Source organism: Chlorocebus sabaeus, chromosome 21 (genome assembly GCF_047675955.1).
Source record: "Chlorocebus sabaeus isolate Y175 chromosome 21, mChlSab1.0.hap1, whole genome shotgun sequence".
Taxonomy (NCBI): Eukaryota; Metazoa; Chordata; class Mammalia; order Primates; family Cercopithecidae; genus Chlorocebus; species Chlorocebus sabaeus.
This window is the reverse complement of record NC_132924.1, coordinates 76845512-76864095: the sequence shown is the minus strand read 5'-3', so window position 1 is coordinate 76864095 and position 18584 is coordinate 76845512. Positions and strand designations below refer to the sequence as shown.

The following is an 18584-nucleotide window of genomic DNA, read 5'->3' as shown; positions in this document are numbered from 1 at the left end:
ATATTGACATTAATCACACCCTGAGGAGAGCAGTGTAGACGGCTCATGGGATAAAGCAAGGGAGCCTGTGTTATTGCTGGTCACTTGGGCTTCTGCTCTTTCTTTTCCCCAAGGTAAGATGCCAATATGCAGACCTTTAAAAATACTGACCATGCATCTCCTCTAGGGTAGGATCGTTTTAGATTAAAATGTTATCTGAGAGTTCTAAGGGTTTGGAAAGAAAATGATGCAAATGATGTTTATCTGTCAGCACATATGTGTGTGTTGGGTATCCACATATGTTCCAGGGTTTGGGCAGCAGCATGGCTGAGAACATCATCCAGTAATCTGATGGCTGTAGCATACAGGAAGATGCAAGAGGTCTTCATTAGAAGAACTATGACAAAGAGTAGAAAGGACACTGTAGTAAGCTGATAGAAGTCTAGGGGCTCCATCAATGGTAGACTGGATAAGAAAACGTGGTACATATATACCATGGAATACTACGCAGCCATAAAAAAGAATGAGATCAGGTCCTTTGCAGGGATATGGATGGAGCTGGAGGCCATTATCCTTAGCAAACTAACCCAGGAACAGAAAATCAAATACCAAATGTTCTCACTGATAGGTGGGAGCTAAATGATGAGAACACATGGATACATAGAGAGGAACAACACACACTGGGGCCTATTGGAGGGTGGAGGGTGGGAGTAGGGAGAAGATCAGGAAAAATAACTAATGGGTACTAGGCTTAATACCTGGGTGATGAAGTAATCTGTACAACAAACCCCAATGACACAAGTTTACCAGTGTAACAAACCTGCACATGTAACTTAAATGTTAAAACATTTTTTTAAAAAAGATTAATTGAAACCTATAAAATGGAAGGAAGTTTAAAATTGAACAAATACTATGTGCTAGGTGAAGAATAAATATATATGCAAATAAACATTTAATGGATCTTGTCTTAAATTTTATATTAAATAATAAAAAGTTGAAAAGAATTTGAGGGGCTCACAGAACACTGCAGGAGAAGGGGTCAAGAGAGAGAAATGGTATTTTCAAAGACAAATTGCAAGGAGTTGCTGCCCAAGAGGCCAGACTTCCAATGGAAATGACAAGAAGTTTGTCCAAAAGGAGGTTAACTAAAACAGCTTTAGCCTGAAGGGTTGGAATAGAGAACACAAGTCAGAGAAGACAATTCTTTAAAGATCAGGCCCTGGGCTGGGTGTGGTCGTTCACACCTGTAATCCCAGCACTTTGGGAAGCTGAGGCAGGCCGATCTTGATCAAGAGATCAAGACCATCCTGGTCAACATGGTGAAATCCCGTTTCTACTAAAAATACAAAAATTAACTGGGCATGGTGGCACGTGCCTGTAGTCCCAGCTACTCAGGAGGCCGAGACAGGATAATCGCTTGAACCCAGGAGGCGGAGGTTGCAGTGAGCCAGGATCGTGACACCACTCCAGCTTGGTGACGGAGAAAGACTCCATCTCAACAGAAAGAAAGAAAGAAAGAAACAAGAAAATTGGGCCCTGAAAACAGGCTCTTCCTCTGAAAAGAGACTGAAAGCTACCATCATATTTTTGAACCAGGTTAATGAAATATTGCTGTAATGCTTAAAAGCAAAGACTCTACACTCAAACTGCCTGGGTTTTAATCCTGGCTTTACCACCAGTTGTGTGACATTTGTAAATCATGCAATAGTTCTGTGTCCCAGAAAAAATGGATAAGATTATCTACTTTGTAGGGCCGTTGACAGGAATAATTGAGTTAATTTATGTAAAGCCCTACAACAGTGCCTAGAGGTAAATTTCAATTCATAATAGTTGTTAGAATAACAGTAGGTATATATACCAGCCACTGTTATTATTACTACTTCTACTTTTCCCAAGCAGGGAACCTCAGATAATGGCATTGAGCACATAGTATGCTGTGCTTCTCAAGCCAGCTTTTAATTGCTGAGCCCTTTCTTTAAACAAAATTAATTAATTAGAACATATAAAGCCTAGACAGTTTGGTTGAATTGGCTGGTGCCTGGAACACTGGCTGTTGCCCCTCCTTCTCTTGACTCTCATGGAGACCCCTAGGGCATCACTGTGGAACACATCTGGAAAACGGCTGATGCAAGGAAAAGGATCCAAGGCCTCGAATCAAAGACCTGAAATCAGATCTTATCTGCCATTAATGGGCTGTGTAACCTCCAGTAGGTTAATATCCTCCCTGGCCTCATATTCCTGATCCATATACTGTAAGAATTAGACCAGTTTAGTGGTTTTCAAACTCTGCTCCCTTAAACCCTAAGAGTTCCAGAGAAGCACAACAGCAAGATTTGGAAAATAGGTAGTGCAGAGCCCCACAACTTCAAAAGCTGGGGCTCCTGTCTTTTAGTCATTCGAATTCCGTATTTGTTTGAAGAATGAGTACCACTGCTAAAGACGTTTTGACTAGCTGATCTTCAAGGTTCCTTCAGGTTCAGTTACTCTATCATTATTCTTTAGAAATTTATGAGATGTATTTATTGAACCAAAGTAGCAGAAGTAAGAATATTAATGAAGGCAACAAATAATAAATCTGAGGAAACTGAGTAATGGGGAAAACAGTGTGGACTCCTCATGAGATGCTGTAAAGTGACTAAGAGATGTTGGTATGTCTGATATTTAGAAAAAAGGTGAAACTTCTGTTACCTGAATCTTATTTTGATAATTGGGCTGATCGTGATCATAGGAACATAGGCTGGCACAATGACAACTAGGCTTGTGGACCAAGAAGAAATATTATGATAGGAATATTATATACTTACAACCAGAAGACAACTAAAACAAACAATTATTTGAACACTGCATGTCATAGAACTTTTCTTGGTGGTTGGTGATTTCAGAAAATGTTTCCCTTCCAAAGCAAATGTCACATTAAAATTCTACATTGGTGATCACTGTGTTGTTATCAGAAGTGTATGTAAACTCAGACACTCTTTGCTTGATGAGTTTGAACAGTGTATTTAAATAAAAAAGTTACGGTGTTCCCTCTCATCATAAAATCTGTACTGATTAGTGAGCCTCTGGGCCATGTTTATGGCTTGGATTGGCCCTATATGTAGTTCTCCTCATTTTCAGCTTTCTGAAAGCAAAGGAAAACCTATAAACATATGTGAATATATAAAAAGAATGGTAGCATCTGTTTATGTGTAATTTTGATAATGATTAATATGCAACAACAAGGGCTGATACCCCTTATAGGCTTCACATATGGTGTGAGTTGAAGGCCACCCAATGATTTTTCTCTCCAATTATATCTCCCTTCCACCATTCAAAACTCTCACTATTGTGCCATTGTGTGTGCACGTGCACGTGTGCATGTGTGTGTGTGAAGGTATAATACTTTCACTGCTGAAATATGTTAGCTTGAAGTGATATCACCCATTAACACTTCAACATGGATTAATTTATCAGATTACTTTCAGAGAGTTGGTTCCAGAGGTACTGACACTGGGGTCTACTTAGAATTCAATCAGGATGGAATTCAGAAAGGTCTGCAGAAGGGAGGGGAAATATGCATCCACATGTGGGCCACAGCGAGGAATGTTGGGAGCCAGGAAGCCCTACTGGGCCCAGCAAACAACAAGATGTTGACCAAAGGAAGGGCGCACGTATCAAGGGGGAATACATAGCCTAAACTTGGCCCTGTCATGAACTAGTACAGTGCCTTGTACATAATCCATCTTCAGCAGATGATAGTTAAATTATTTTTGCCCTAGGATGGTTTTGGTTAAAACTAAAGTTAAGATTTCATGCTAATTATTTTGTTATTATAAAAGGTTTTGTGTATGGCTTATTTTCTAAAATCAAGTTTCTTAAAGAGACATGATTTTCTGTTTCAAATTTGTTTAATACATTTTGCGCCAGCAAGATTCTTTTTAAGGGAAAACCCTTCATATATAAAGCATAATTATTCCTTTAATAGGACATGTTTTATTATAGCCATTGAATAACACATCTGCTGCAAGGATGTTATTTTTTTTTCCATCAATCCATGTGCACAGCTCTGATTAGAAGAGGTAAAAGATACACATCGCCTCAAATAGTGAATCTCCTTCATATGGTTTTATTTTGTTATGACAGATTTTATTATGAAAGCTTTGAATAGTCCTCTTTTTAAGAAAATACTTTTTAAAAATGTAATTCTCTGTCTCTATATGTTACAGTGACTATTGATTTCAGAAAAAAAGTACCTTAAGAGCATCTTTCTCCAGTATTAATATCAATATTGCTCCACAAAACATTTTATATCAAGGTCTCTTGAAGAAGAAATTTTAATAAGCCTCCTCTCCATCCTTTTTATTCTATAGGCTTTATTCACATCTGCTGTTTTCAGAACAAGCTCACAACTGTTACAATGTCTTTATATAGTAAAACCTGAAGACAGTCCTCAACCCAGGTGTCTTGGTTTAAGCTTTCACGCCATTGTTATTTATATCACCATTCTGATGTACTCATTAAAAGTATCATATCCACACAATAAAGTTTAAGAATAAGCTTTTTAAAAAAGTTTTAAAAATACATTTTCACCAGACATATTCCAAAATTTGAATTAACCCTTTCCTATTTGTTTCCAGGGCTACAGCAACACACCGGGGCCAGGTTATTTTCAAAGATGCTTTAGCCCAGCAGTTGTGTGAACAAGGAGGTAAGAGTCGTATTTGATTTGTTTGTGTTACGTCCACACTATTCATGATAGGTCCTGTGTTCCATACCAAGGAAGCATTTCATTATGATGACTTAATCATAATGCTTTAAAAATTTAAGTATTGACCGTTCATATCACTAATAATTATTTATTTAGTAATTACTAACAAAGATCTATAGACTTCTGAAGATACTAAGTGTGAGCAAAAGAAAATTTATTTTCATAATTTTTTTGTAAGGAATTACCTTTAGTTATTCTGGAAGTACAAATCTTAGTCGTAATTGTTAAATTCTACAGAATGCACTTTCTTAATTTACCACTTAAATGTCTTGTCAGCTTTGTTGAAAATGTTTCTGATTATTGCTTTTAACATTTGATCATATTATACATGATTTTGTGTACAGTATCTATGGGTCTCTTTCAACTGTGTGCACTATTAATTTCGGACTTGTGTGGCTAGACATTGTATCAGTTTAGATTAAATTTTACATACTCTCAGATATGTATGACCGGGATGCACACACATGCACACACAAACACAACACAATGAAAAAGTTAAAACCAGGATCCACACTCCGATGCTCATTTGTTCTCCCTGTCCCTTGAGTTTCCACCCTACCTTGTGTTTCCATTATAGCATTTACCACTTCATAGAGAATTTTTCTCTGAAAAGGGGTGGGTGTTGCCCTAGACAGACTGAGCTTCTCAAGTATGGGGACTATGCCTTAAGGGGCTTTGGTTCCCCAGACGCTGACGTAGAGCTTACCATGTAAGTCATTCTAAAAATCTTCATAGATTGAATACAAGTTTGTCTCAGCGGTACATACATTCCTTGATTTCAGCATCTTGATAATGAAAACATTTGATGTCAATCTTGGTAAATGTCATGCCATTTTCATTGTTTATTGTAAGTATAGTATTAATTTTTGTTTAAAATGACATTTGGAGGGAATTTGTTAACTTTTAGAATTATAATATTGAATTTAAAGGAAATTTTTATTAATTATCTCTCTGCTAAAGAATATCTAATGGACTTTGGAGAGAAATGAGGAAAAATTATATCAGTTTTTGAAATACCTAATAAAATACCATTTATTATTAGTTATATGTATCATAATATGACTTTATCTAAGTAACATGATGCTTAATGATTATTAATGGCAAAATCCTGATTATTTACACACGTAGTTCTTGAATTCTAAAACTTCATTCTAGTTATAGTTTCAAACATACTATCAGTATCCCTGGGTTTAACAGATTTTTATCCTGTGACTTTTGAGAATACAGATATTAAATTGTGCCTTTGTAGGTAGGCTCGAGAATTCGATCATAATACAAATCTTCTTCCAGACTATGAAATTGCTCACATTACTGCAAACATAGAATACCACATAGCAGTGAGCATTAATATCCTGGAAAATTTATAGTGTCAGAAAAAGAAATGTCTAATTTTATTAACACTTACCATTGTCTACAAACTAATTTCTTTTAAGCCTTAAATTTTTTAGTCTTTTCTATTATAAATGAATTATTGGGGTTGGGTGGAGGCAAATTATTCTTTTCATTTAAAATGAAAAGAAAAAGCCAAGAAAAACCAATGGGAAAAACCTCTCAACCAGTGAGGAAAAGAAAAATGCCTTCTATAATAGTATTACACATGAGCATGATTTACACGATGGTAGGTGTGCATGTTATTAAAAATGCTGTACAGCCCAGGACCAGAAGAAAAACTCTGAGCTTTTCAATAGCATCTAACTCATTGAAATTATATCACTCTATCCAAGATAAAGTGAAAAATAATGCTAACAAGAGTGCAAGAGTGATGGCTTCCTACTGTCAGTAAATAATAAGGAAAATAATTAATGCTATAAACTATATATTTATTCTGGCCTTATCTATTTTTAATTAAAACATTAATTGTCTCCTCAAATAAAGTAACATTTTATCATGTAATCATTTTTATATATTGGATAAGGAATATCTAATATATTTATTAGAGGAAAAACAACTGTAGTCACCATACATCACAGCACCGTGCCTTTCCATTTTAACATGCTCAGTATATTTGTTGATTTTAATTAAACAATTCAAGCAAAGCAAACTTTTTCCTGTGGGTCCTGAGGATATCTGTTATTACAAGACTGTACTGCTTGCTAAACATATTGAAAAAGTAAAAGGATTAGAAAATGTACTCGTTATATCTTAGAGAGTCTGTAATCTTAATCCCTTTCCTTACCAAACATTAGTTGAAACTCTTTTTTTCTTTTTCTTTTTTTTTTTTTTTTTTTTGAGACAAAGTCTTGCTCTGTCACCCAGGCTGGAGTGTAGCGACGCAATCTTGGCTAACCACAACCTCCGCCTCCTGGGTTCAAGCAATTCTCCTGCCTCAGCCTCCTGAGGAGCTGGGATTACAGGTGCATGCCACTGCACCCGGCTAATTTTTGTATTTTTAGTAGAGACAGGGTTTCACCATGTTGGCCAGGCTAGTCTTGAACCCCTGACCTCAGGTAATCCGCCAGCCTCAGCCCCCCAAAGTGCTAGAATTACAAGCATGAGCCACCACGCCCGGCCGAAAGTCATTATTCTGGAAAACTGTATACAACACCCGCAAGACCTCTGTCCTAGCTCACAGTGCTCAATATGGATATGAAAGTGAAAAGGACCCATTTCTTCTTGAGGAACTCACAGGCTAAGATACAAATGACAGATCTATAGATCACAGAGGTAGCTAAGTTTGCTTGAAGGTGTTAGGAAAGGCATCCCAGGAAGTTAGACCTGAATGGCCAGTGACATTTAAGAATAAAGGAGAGGAGGCCAGGCGCAGTGGCTCATGCCTGTAATCCCAGCACTTTGGGAGGCTGAGGCGGGCAGATCACTTGAAGTCAAGAGTTTGAGACCAGCCTGGCCAACATGGTGAAACCCTGTCTCTACTAAAAATACAAAAATTAGCTGGGCGTGGTGGCACGGGCCTGTAATCCCAGCTACTCGGGGGGCTGAGGTAGGAGAATGGCTTGAACCCAGGAGGTGGAGGTTGCAGTGAGCCGAGATCGTACCACTGTACTCCAGCCTGAGTGACAGTGAGACTCTGTCTCAAAAAAAAAAAAAAAAAAAAAAAAAAGGAAAAAGGGAGAGGAGAACCATCTATCTCCTCCTTCCCATTCTCACTGACCCACTTTACATCAGGGCCCAGCAGTGCCTCCTTTGGGAGCTGCCAAATATCCTCCTTCATGATGTTTCTGCTCCTATTTTCATGGTGCCTTTACAGAGCTGCTATAATGAGCTTTCTAAAATGGAAATATGCTGCTTTCATTTGCCTGCTTAAAACCCTTCACTATCTCAATTGGAAGCGATAGTTTATCTTCATAGTAAAATTCCTACTGCTTATCACACATGGAAGGAAAATCCCTTACAATCTGGCTTCAGTTTGTCTCTCCTACCTCATTTCTTGTCATCCTCTCATTTTTACCTTAAAACTCCCTGAATGCACCTCACTGTATCATCCTGATGCTATCTGCACCCTATACTCTCCCAGTTTTCTTTGCCTGGTCTATCCTTTTACATTCTTTTGTTCTGTCTAACTCGGGCTGTCAGACCCTGCTTATGGTATTACTCCCTCCCTCTGGAGAAAACATCTCTGATTCCCTCCCTCTTCCCCTCAAGCTGGTCTAGACAGCCCTCATACATAACTCTCTACAGAATTCTCAAGGCACGTTAAGTAGGAGCACTGTCAACACTGTTATGTGCAGACACCACTCCAAGCACTCTACAAACTCATCTAATCTTCACAGCAACCCTCTGAAAAAGAAACTATTATTATCTACACTTTGAAGATGAGGAAACAAAGGCATAAGGAGAGCAACTTACTTGTGCATGCATTCATTCATTTGGCAACTGTTTATTGCATGTTGTCATAAGAACATCATCACAATGCCTTGTCTGCCACGAGATATATGCTCCTTGAGGATAAGGGCTGTGCTTTTTTAGTATGGAATCTCTAAAGCTTCTCACAATATCTGATGCACAGTATGTACCTCATAAATGTTTGTCAAATGAATGAGCGAACAATTAAACTATAATAGTCTGATAGACAAGAAGGAGGAGGCTAGCCAGTAATTCATTACAGCTAAACCATGAGACCTGGAAAGGTAAGTGGAAAAGATCATGCAGGGCCTTCTGTTAATGCCCAGGGACTTAGGTGTTCTGCAGGTGATGGGAATGAAGCAGGAGAATGATAGAACAAGTAAAGAAAACCTAATGGGGGTTGGGGGTGGAATGTGTTACAGAGTTGTTGACAGATTAAAGGCAGATGATGGACAGTAGACAAAGGAAGACAGATTATTGTGAAACGAGAACTAAATGCTGGGCAGTTTAAAGTTGAGGCTTTGAAAAAACATGATCATTATACATTATATGTATTACTGTGATTAGATCTTGGAGGCCAGAAAGAAGGGGATATGTTAGAGAGACCTAGAGAAGGTATGGGGGTATGGGTAAGGACAGGGAGGAAATCTGGGGCTACTCTGTCACTTCTGGCCTTGGTGACTGGGTGGACATTGATGCCAGGAACAGAGAAGAAATGAAGAAAATGTTAGAGGTGTTTGGAAGAAAAGATAATCAATTGCACTTCCACATGTTGGCTGTGAGGGAGTTGCAGAGTTCTCCAGCAGCCTGCTGAGAAGGGGGCCTGTCACTGGCTGGAGCAGCCAGGGAGATTTGAAAGCCATCAGCCTATTGATGCTGGGAAGGCAATGCATTCATTAGGGAGATGGTTGGAGCAGGAAGGAAGCAGCCAAGTGAGGAAGACCAGTGACTGAGCAGGGGTGGGAAAAAGAGGGAATTCTGGAGAAGAGGCAAGCCTCTGGGGTGGGGGGAACTGAGAGAAGAGATCTGAACATGGTAGAGATATCTAACAAGGACAAACAGAGAATGGAGGATAGAAAAGGACATTAAGATTTTACAATCAGAAGGTGATTGGCAATTTGGGCTGGACATGGTGGCTCACACCTGTAATCCCAGCACTTTGGGAGGCCGAGGCGGGCAGATTACCTGAGGTCAGGAGTTTGAGACCAACCTGGCCAACATAGTGAAACCTTACCTCTACTAAAAATACCAAAAAAAAAACAAAAAAAAAAAACAAAAAAAAAACAAACCAGCTGTGGTGGCAGGCGCCTGTAGTCCCAGCTACTCAAGAGGCTGAACACAAGAGAATCGCTTGAACCTGGGAGGCAGAGCTTGCAGTGAGCCTAGATTGCACCACTACACTCCAGCCTGGGCAACACAGCAAAACTCCACCTCAAGAAAAAACAAAAAAAAAAGTAGACGATTGGCAATTTGGCTGAAAATGAGGGTGGTTTTAGGTGAGGTGAGACCACCTGAGGCAGCTTTGTAGCACAGAAAGCTTCTTGCTCCATCTTTGGAGTCAAGCGGTCAAGGGAAGACAGATTACTGTGACATGAGAAATAAATCCTGGGCAGTTTAAAATTGAGGCTTTGAAAAAATATCACTATACATTATATATGTGTGTGTGTATACACACACACACACACACTGTGGATCCAATGAATATGTACCATTATTATTTGTCCATTAAAAAATTTTTAAAAAGTAAGAAAGGAGAGAAGTAGGCACCCAGAGAGGAAAGGACTATAGATTTTCTCTCTCTCCAGATCAGAGTGTGTTGATTATAGGCTTCCAGTGCCTTGCAGCCAAACACCACCAAGAACACACCTAGTTGAAGTTGAATAGGTTAAACAGGTTGGTTTAGTGGTTGTTGCAGTGAGGGAGAAGGCAAACCATGGGGGAACCATGGGGCATCTCAAGAAGAGGATGTTACAAAAGGAATTGTTATTATAAGATTTGGGCTGGGCAGGTGGATCACAAGGTCAGGAGATTAAGACCATCCTGGCTAACACAGTGAAACCCAATCTGTACTAAAAATACAAAAAAATTAGCTGGACATGATGGCACACGCCTATAGTCCCAGCTACTCAGGAGGCTGAGGCGGGAGAATCACTTGAACCCAGGAGGCGGAGATAGCAGTGAGCTGAAATCATGCCACTGCGTTCCAGCCTAGGTGACGGAGTGAGACTCTATCTAAAAAATAAAAATTAAAAAATTAAATTGAAAAGATTTGGGCTCTCTTTGGTGATTAAGGTAGGATTTAAGAAAGTGGAGCTTTGCTCTGGACTTGATGCTGTCTGGAAGTGGGAACAATTCTGTGGTTAGGTATCTCAATAAATGTACCATAAGGGCAGACTAGAGCACGGCTACTGCTGTAATTGATAAAGAAGCAGCAGTCGCTCCTACGAGCCAGGAGAGAGGGTACTTGGCACCTTTGTAACTTGGACAGTGCTAAAGTTGTGTCTGTGTTGAGACAAGATTAAGAAATAGATGTGTCTCTATCTTGATTCATCATGGTCACAGAGTAGCCTTGTCTGAAGCTGATGTTCTGTGAAATTGTTTATGTTCAATAGGAGGACACCAAGGCCCACCAGGGATTGCCAGGCCAGGTTCTGGATGTCAGAGGCTACTTTTTTCTTAATTGAGGAGAGAATGCTAGTGGGCATGATTTACTTTTGGATTTTAGCCTTTACGAGGGCTTTGCGCTGCTGTAACAGAGTGCCACAGACTCGGTAATTGATCAGGAACAGAAATTTATTTTCTCACAGTTCCGAAGGCTGGGAAGTTCAAAATCAAGGTGCTGGCAGGTTTGGTTGTCTGGTGAAGGCTGCTTGAAGCTTCTAAGATGGTGCTTTGATGATATATCCTCCTAAGAGGAGGAATGCTGTGTCCTCACGTGGTGGAAGGCAAAGGGGCAAGCCAGTTGAGCGTGAAGCCTTCCTCATAAGGACCTTAATCCCATTCACAGGGGGAGTAACCCTTATGACCTAATCACAGCTTAAAGGCCCAACCTCTTACTACTGTCACGTTGGCAACACCTGAATTTTGGAGGGGACACATTCAAATCACAGCGTGGATTCAGGCTTTACTTGTATGACCTTACTTTCCAGAGTCCCTGGTGCAAAGCACAGATTCAGTACATCATAAAGGGAAGGGATTTTGTTGAAGCAAAATTTTATTCAAGGTTGGTTTGTATGAAATAAAAAGCATAAGTAGATCAGTGGGGTAAAATTATGAATGTTTAATTTTTAAAAAATGTATCTCTATTTTGTAATTTGTTTACAGTGAACTTACATTATTTGTATTATAAAGAAATAGGACACATTTCCTCCAAAAAGTGTACATATGGGGTTAGACTTAGGAAGGAGGAGGGACAAGTCTGCGTGGCAAGGGGAATAAATCCCTTCTCAAGAATCGAAGGAAAATTCTGAATTACAACTCCCATGTCTCCTGCTATATGATGACTTGCCTGACTCCCTTAACATGCTGTGTTTCTGTTGTGTCATAATTATTTGTTTAAACACTCATTTCCCCCAACTGAGAGCTTTTTGAGGGCAGGAACCATGATTTAACTTTTTGGGTTTTTTAACGTTTAATCATGCTTGGCGTGAAACATAGACTCAATAAATGTTTGCTGAATGATCGACTTAAACATTTTACAATTGAAAAATCACTGTCCTTACTGAAAAATCTTTAACCCTGAATGTTTGCTATGGACCATGATGAGGCAGTGTGGCTGCTACTAGCAATGTTGCTCACACTGAGGTCTAGTTGTAAAATACATGTACCAGCATATTAAAAATTATTGAAAATTGTTCATGGATTTTCATGGAAGCTGTAAGGAGTCCCCTTAATGTTCTTGGAACATAGAACAGGTTTAGAGATTTTTAAAATATATCTCTGAGGTTCCAAGTAATCGTAAACACATCCTCACCTGAGTTCTGCTGTCATGTCATGGTGCAGACAAGGAGCTAGAGTTTTCCCATCTTTAGTCTGGGGTGTAGGGTTGGCTGGGCTGTATACCCTCAGTCGTTTTGAAAGTAAAGGATGTTTAGGTTAATTCACTAGCTATAAAACAAAAAGAACTGAAATTATTCAATATTTAGTACTAAACAAAAATTACTTAATTCTTACCATGTGCCAGACTCTGTTCTAGGCTAGGTCTTGGAATATACCAAAAAACAGAGCAAAGATCTCTGCTGCCATAAAGCCTACGTTGCAGTGAAGAGGAGACAGACAGTAAATATGAGACATAAGAAATGACTAAATGTGGTACCATGTTAGAAGGTGGCAAGTGTTGTAGGGGGAAGTAGACCACTGAAATATAGCAGGTAAAGAGCGTACAGTTGGATGGAGGAGCAAGAGGCTGATTGCAATTTGGCAGGTAAGGCAGGTAGACTCACTGAGAAGGAGACATTAGAGCAAAGATCAAGGATCAAGAAGGGGATAAAGGAGTTAGCCAAGTGACTATCTGGGGAGTTGTCTGAAATGTCAGTAAGTGACTTTAAAGATAAACATCGTGGTGTTTTTTGAAGTACTGTTAGAGGTGACCCAAGCAAAGAATAGAGACAATATCAGAATAGACTAAAAACTTGAAAGGAACTAGGAGAAATCAGTTTTTTTGCAGAAATTATTGCTGAACTACCTAAAAAGAGCTGTGGACCTAATACGTCTCTCTCTGAGCCACATGAGTACTATTGAAATTGTTAATGTGAGTGTGGTATATATAGACTTAGGATGAGGACTAGTATTTGAATTTATGCTGTGATCATGTAACTATAGGTTCCTTATCTGTGGATTAGTGATGTAGCCAAGCAAGTTAACTTGACAAAATATACAGTACTCATGAGTGGCAGGCCTAGAATTCCAGTCTGTGGACTCACAGCCCAATATTGGTTTGATTATACCAAGTGGATTCTTAAAGTTAAAAAAAAAAATTAAACATTAAAAACCCTCAGGAACCACAGCCCTAATAAACAAGATTATTGCTACTACCTAAATTCCCCGAAAACCTTGGAAAGAACACATATACTCTTTGGTGCCTTAAATCTACACAGTTAAGGAAAAAGGGATGTGAGTGCATCAGCATTACTGCCACTGGTCCAGCAGCATGCACACATCACATTGAAGATGGAGCAGGGAAAATAATCGTGTGTGTGTGTATATTCATTGGCCTGTGGGCTTCTTGGCATACCCTCTTCAAACACACACATTGATTATTTAGCAAGACCAGATGGCAGGCTTAGTGGCCTGACAGCAGTCATGCCCTGTAGTGCCCCCAAAGGGCATGTGCCATTTATAAACCACCCTGGAATTCTCTGTTGTTGTGTTGATGGAAGTGGCTATAACTAAAGGCAAACGTTTTATGTCAGGAGGAAAGAGGTCAGGCTTACAGCTGGCGCAGAAAACCTTGACTGCTTTCTGCCAGGCTCAGCAGTTTTTCAGCTGTTCATCACTCTCAGAACAGTGAGTGGTAGAAAGTGTGGCTATGCTCTCTAAGGGCCCTTGGATCATGGTGGTAGGCAGCATATATGCTTCATCCCAAATGCAAACTCTTTGCAATTTTTAAATCATTTGTATTAAGGATTGGTGAAAGTTTAAACTGTGAGATGGAGAGGGGAAGAGGAGAGTTTAACAAGCAAGTCCATAAAGTGAATGGGGTGTTTAACCTCCTTTGATATTTTTTAGCACTTTAAGTGTAACTTTATACCTAAATATTGTAAAAATTGTAGATCAGATCTACCAAAATCTTCTCTTGGCTATCCTTGGTTATTCAACAGTTTATATTACTAAATATCTTTCTAATACCCTGAAATGCAAAGTCTTTATTAATTCAGACTTGTTTCTCTCTCATTGTTAGAATTGGATTTTAACATATCTACTTTAATTGCTGAAAAGAAAAATAAATACTGATGCATTTCACTTGAATGTGCCCAGTGTTAAGCATTTGCTAGTCAAAGACATCTGTGCTCCCCTTGGCTATTTTGTAGCTTATATTTCATTTTAGTGGTTACAGCTCCTGTTCATGACGTCCCTAGGCTTTGTGATTTCTAAACAAAGATAACTGAATTAACAGGATCAGGGAAAACCATCCAGGAACCCCCGATCTTGCTTCAAGGTCTTACAAACTACCCAACAAAGCAAGAAACTAAAGCCCTCCTGGGGCTATGGCAGGCAGAAAGTATCCCTAAGTGATCTGAAGACAAGCATATTAAGGGGAATGACAAAGAGCTGATTCACATGACCATAGTAAAATTTCTTGCTAGTGACTCTGGGGGTGGGTCTGATTATTCTTTTGATTTCCTAAAGAATGGTGTTTTGGACTGGTGCTGTTTATCCCAAGGTGATTGAACATAGATTTAAACAGCCTTCTTTTCAGTTCTGAGGGCTATATACATTCCCACTTGACAACTTTATCTAGTCCAAAGTCAAAATTCCTAGATTTATGCCCAAGAAGAATTTTGCATTGAGTTATTTTGGGTGCCCATGGAAGAATTCTTTCTACACATGCTGCTGTATAACCTGCTTGATTCCTCCATATTTTGAAGGACAAAGACCAAATCTGGACCTATACAATCACTTGGGGAAGGAGAGCAAAGCTGTTACAAACATACATAACTCATAATTTTGTTTGGCTTGTGAAATATTATTTCATCCAATTTATTAATCCACATTATTTTTAATGTACATGTGAAAATTCAGTTGTTTCATGTAAAAATTAATATAGATTTTTTATAATCAAGTTTTTAAGAGTTGGAGTTCATTGATATTCATATATATTGTGCTGTATCCCCAGTGGGCATATGTGAAACACTGTACCAGACCCCAGGGGAGGTGTGTGGCAACATAAGGCAGTTTCCCATCCCATTGCTAAGAAGCTTATAGTACAAATTTACTAATGCAAACCCGGAAGAGAAGGACCAAAACACATTTGCAGAAAAATATAAACTTAATGGAATGGTGTTCCTCTCATCTCCTTTGAGGCCTTGCTCCAATAATTGTGCTTTCTCTTTCTCATAGCTTCAGTGTCTTCCTCTTCAGTGGCCACCTCCTCCTCTGTGCTTAAATATGCTGAAGCCACTGCTACTTTCACAAGTATTTCATCCTGAATTTCCAGTACCCCCGGCCGTGTTTCCTTCTTACACTCCAGCTTCTTGCAAGAGCAGTGGTGTCGCCAGGCTTCCCTCCTAACCCTGCCGTCTGGCCTCTACCGCCAGCACTCCCTGGAAACCATCATCCTCAAGGTCACCAATAACCTACTAGGGTGCCAACTAATCCAGAGGACTCGGATCCTCACCCTACCTGACTTCTCTTTCCTTTCTCAGTTTCCATAATGAGTTGTTGTTCTTCCCACATCATACATTCTGGGGTTGGGCTTCTTTTTGCAATTTTTTTTTTTTTTTTGAGAGGATTCTCACTCTGTCGCCAGGCTGGAGTGCAGTGGTGCGATCTTGGCTCACTGCAAACTCCGCCTCCCAGGTTCAAGCAATTTTCCTGCCTCAGCCTCCCGGGTAGTTGAGACTACAGGTGCCCGCCTCCACACCTGGCAGATTTTTAGTAGAGATGGGATTTCACTGTGTTGGCCAGGATGGTCTCGATCTCTTGACCTTGTGATCCACTCGCCTCAGCCTCCCAAAGTGCTGGGATTACAGGCCTGAGCCACCATGCTCGGTCTTCTTTTTGTGTTTTTATATTGTCCCTGTTGAACTTACTCACACTTATAATTTTCATCTCCCTAACTCTCCACTTGCTTGATGCTTATACAAAGAGTCAAGAAGGTAAAATGATTGGGAGCATAAAATTTGCAGTCACCTGCATACTCTTGAGTTAGAATTTCTGCTCTGGCACTTTCTAGCCATGTAATCTTTCTGAGTCTCAATTCTCTCATCTGTAGAAAAGAGAAAGGGATAGTATCAACTTTTTTGACCACTTCATACCATTCCTGAGAACTAGTATAATATTCTGTGCCCGGAAAGAACACCGTAAGATTGTGAGGATTATATCGTGATGAAGTGCATAGCATAGTGGCTAGCACACACTCTGTAGATACTAGCTCCCACTACTATTACTGGACACTACATTTGGGTGTCATTTAGGTACCATGAACTCAATATATTCTAAACTGAACTTTCCTTCCTCCCAAATCTGTACCCCTCTGTTGCAGTTCTGGTTAGCATCTTCATAATCACCCCAGTCACTAAACAGAGCTCCAGGTAACACATATCTTTGCCCATTCCTTTTTGTCATCCATGTCTATACCCGGTGTGTCTAAGGCCAATTTACATAATATCTCTTCAACCAACACTTTTCTTTCCATACCTACTGCCATTTTTTTTTATTCAGGCCTTTCACACGTTGATCAAAATGCTCCTGGCCTCAAACCCTATAACTGCCCTCTATTTCCCCCCAGTTTAGCCTGGCTTTCAGGACTTCCCTGATCTGTCCCACCCCTCTCTCTCTCCAACCTCATCTCCACATCCATCACCCTCACCTGACACCAGACTCTCTATTTCAGCTGGAATAAGTACTTCCTTCATCAGAGATGCCATCCTGACCCTATCACTGTGGCTCACGTATGCCAACTCCTTTCCCCAGTGTACCTTCCTCAATACCTCCTCTGCTGTCTAACTGATAAAGTTGTGCTCATCCTTAAAGATCCAGCTCAAGTCTCTCCTCCTATATCATCTTTATTTAGGTATTGTACACTCTTTTTCACTGATGAACTTTACTAGGAGTAGCTTAACAAAACTCAGAGTTGGATAGATGGTATTTGAAATGATGTTTGCTTTATTGCTCAGGGTCCTCTATGAGAAACTACAGAAGAAACTTGTGTACAGTCTGTGTACCTGCAATAACTGTCCTTCTCCTGAACAATATGTGTTCTTTAAAGTTATGAACTCTTCTGTTTCTGTAACTTTATGGCTTGAGAACCAAATTGAAGTCCTGAGGGGCATGCATCTTGCATACATATCTCAACACGGCATGTATTATTTTTCCACCCTCATTTGTCATCTTTGATTTCCCCCCCTTTATTGTCTTGTTCAGCTGTCTGCCTTTTTTGTAAGCTGCCTTAAGTCTATCTTAGAGCAAGACAGATTGTACAGTTCATCCTTAGGTATGTAAAGGAAAGTGAAAAGAAATATGAAGAAAAGTAAAGGAAGAAGATGACATATGTACAAGCAATAAGGAAGAAAAGGAACATAGGAGATGATTAGAATTTTCTAACAACAATGGTTTTAGTAATATTGCTTGCTGATCTTATCAGAATCCATTCAACTAGCATATTTGGAACTGCCATGTATGAGACATTGTGCTCAGCATTGGGAATGCAGAGATATTCAAGATAGAGTCTCTCTACTCACAGGAATTTGCAGTTTGATCAACTCTAATAGCTACTGTCGCCCTTAAGATTATGACTGAGATAAAGAGAAGAAACTTTTCCCCAAAAGGGACCCTTTCCTCACCCATGAGAAATTAACTATTGTAGTTAGAGTATCAATTAAGCTTCTATGTACTTGAGGTACTAAGCAAAGTACTTCAACATGTCGGTGGGTTAAATGACTAGAAGTTGATTTCGTAGTCATAAACCAGTTTGAGGATGGCTGGTCTAGGGCTGGCAAAGTGGTTCTGCTGTGCACAGCATGTAGCTTCCATATCTCGGAGCCAAGCTAGCTGCTCCAGCACTCACCACCTACAGCAGGGAGGGGAAAGGGCCAAGGAAGCATGCCCATTCCTTTAGGGCATCACGCAGCCCTGAAAGTGACCTTAGTCACTTCTGCTCACCTCATATGGGCAGAGCTTAATTCCTTTGTCACAGGAAGCTATAGGGGAGGCTGAGAAATAAAGAAGTAAAAGGAGAATAGACATTGGTAAATCTCTAGCAATTTCTGCTGATGTTAGCAACAAGGTTTCTTCCTTCTCCTCCACTTCTTCCTCCTCTTTCTTCCTGTTTTGAGCCTTATGATTTTCTTTTCAACCTCTAAATGTTACTTAAAAGCCATACATTCTCAGGTTTTGG

The 18584-nt window shown here is 39.7% G+C and overlaps 1 protein-coding gene across 2 annotated transcripts in view; it reads left to right on the top strand.

Annotated features, from left to right (window-relative positions):
* Window positions 1-18584, top strand: part of RELN (reelin) — a 516825-nt gene that overhangs the window by 198030 nt on the left and 300211 nt on the right. For both annotated transcript variants that reach the window (XM_073009223.1, XM_007982474.3), the window contains exon 4: window positions 4596-4666. In XM_073009223.1, coding sequence (XP_072865324.1) covers window positions 4596-4666 — 71 coding nt within the window. The remainder of the gene's footprint in view (window positions 1-4595; window positions 4667-18584) is intronic.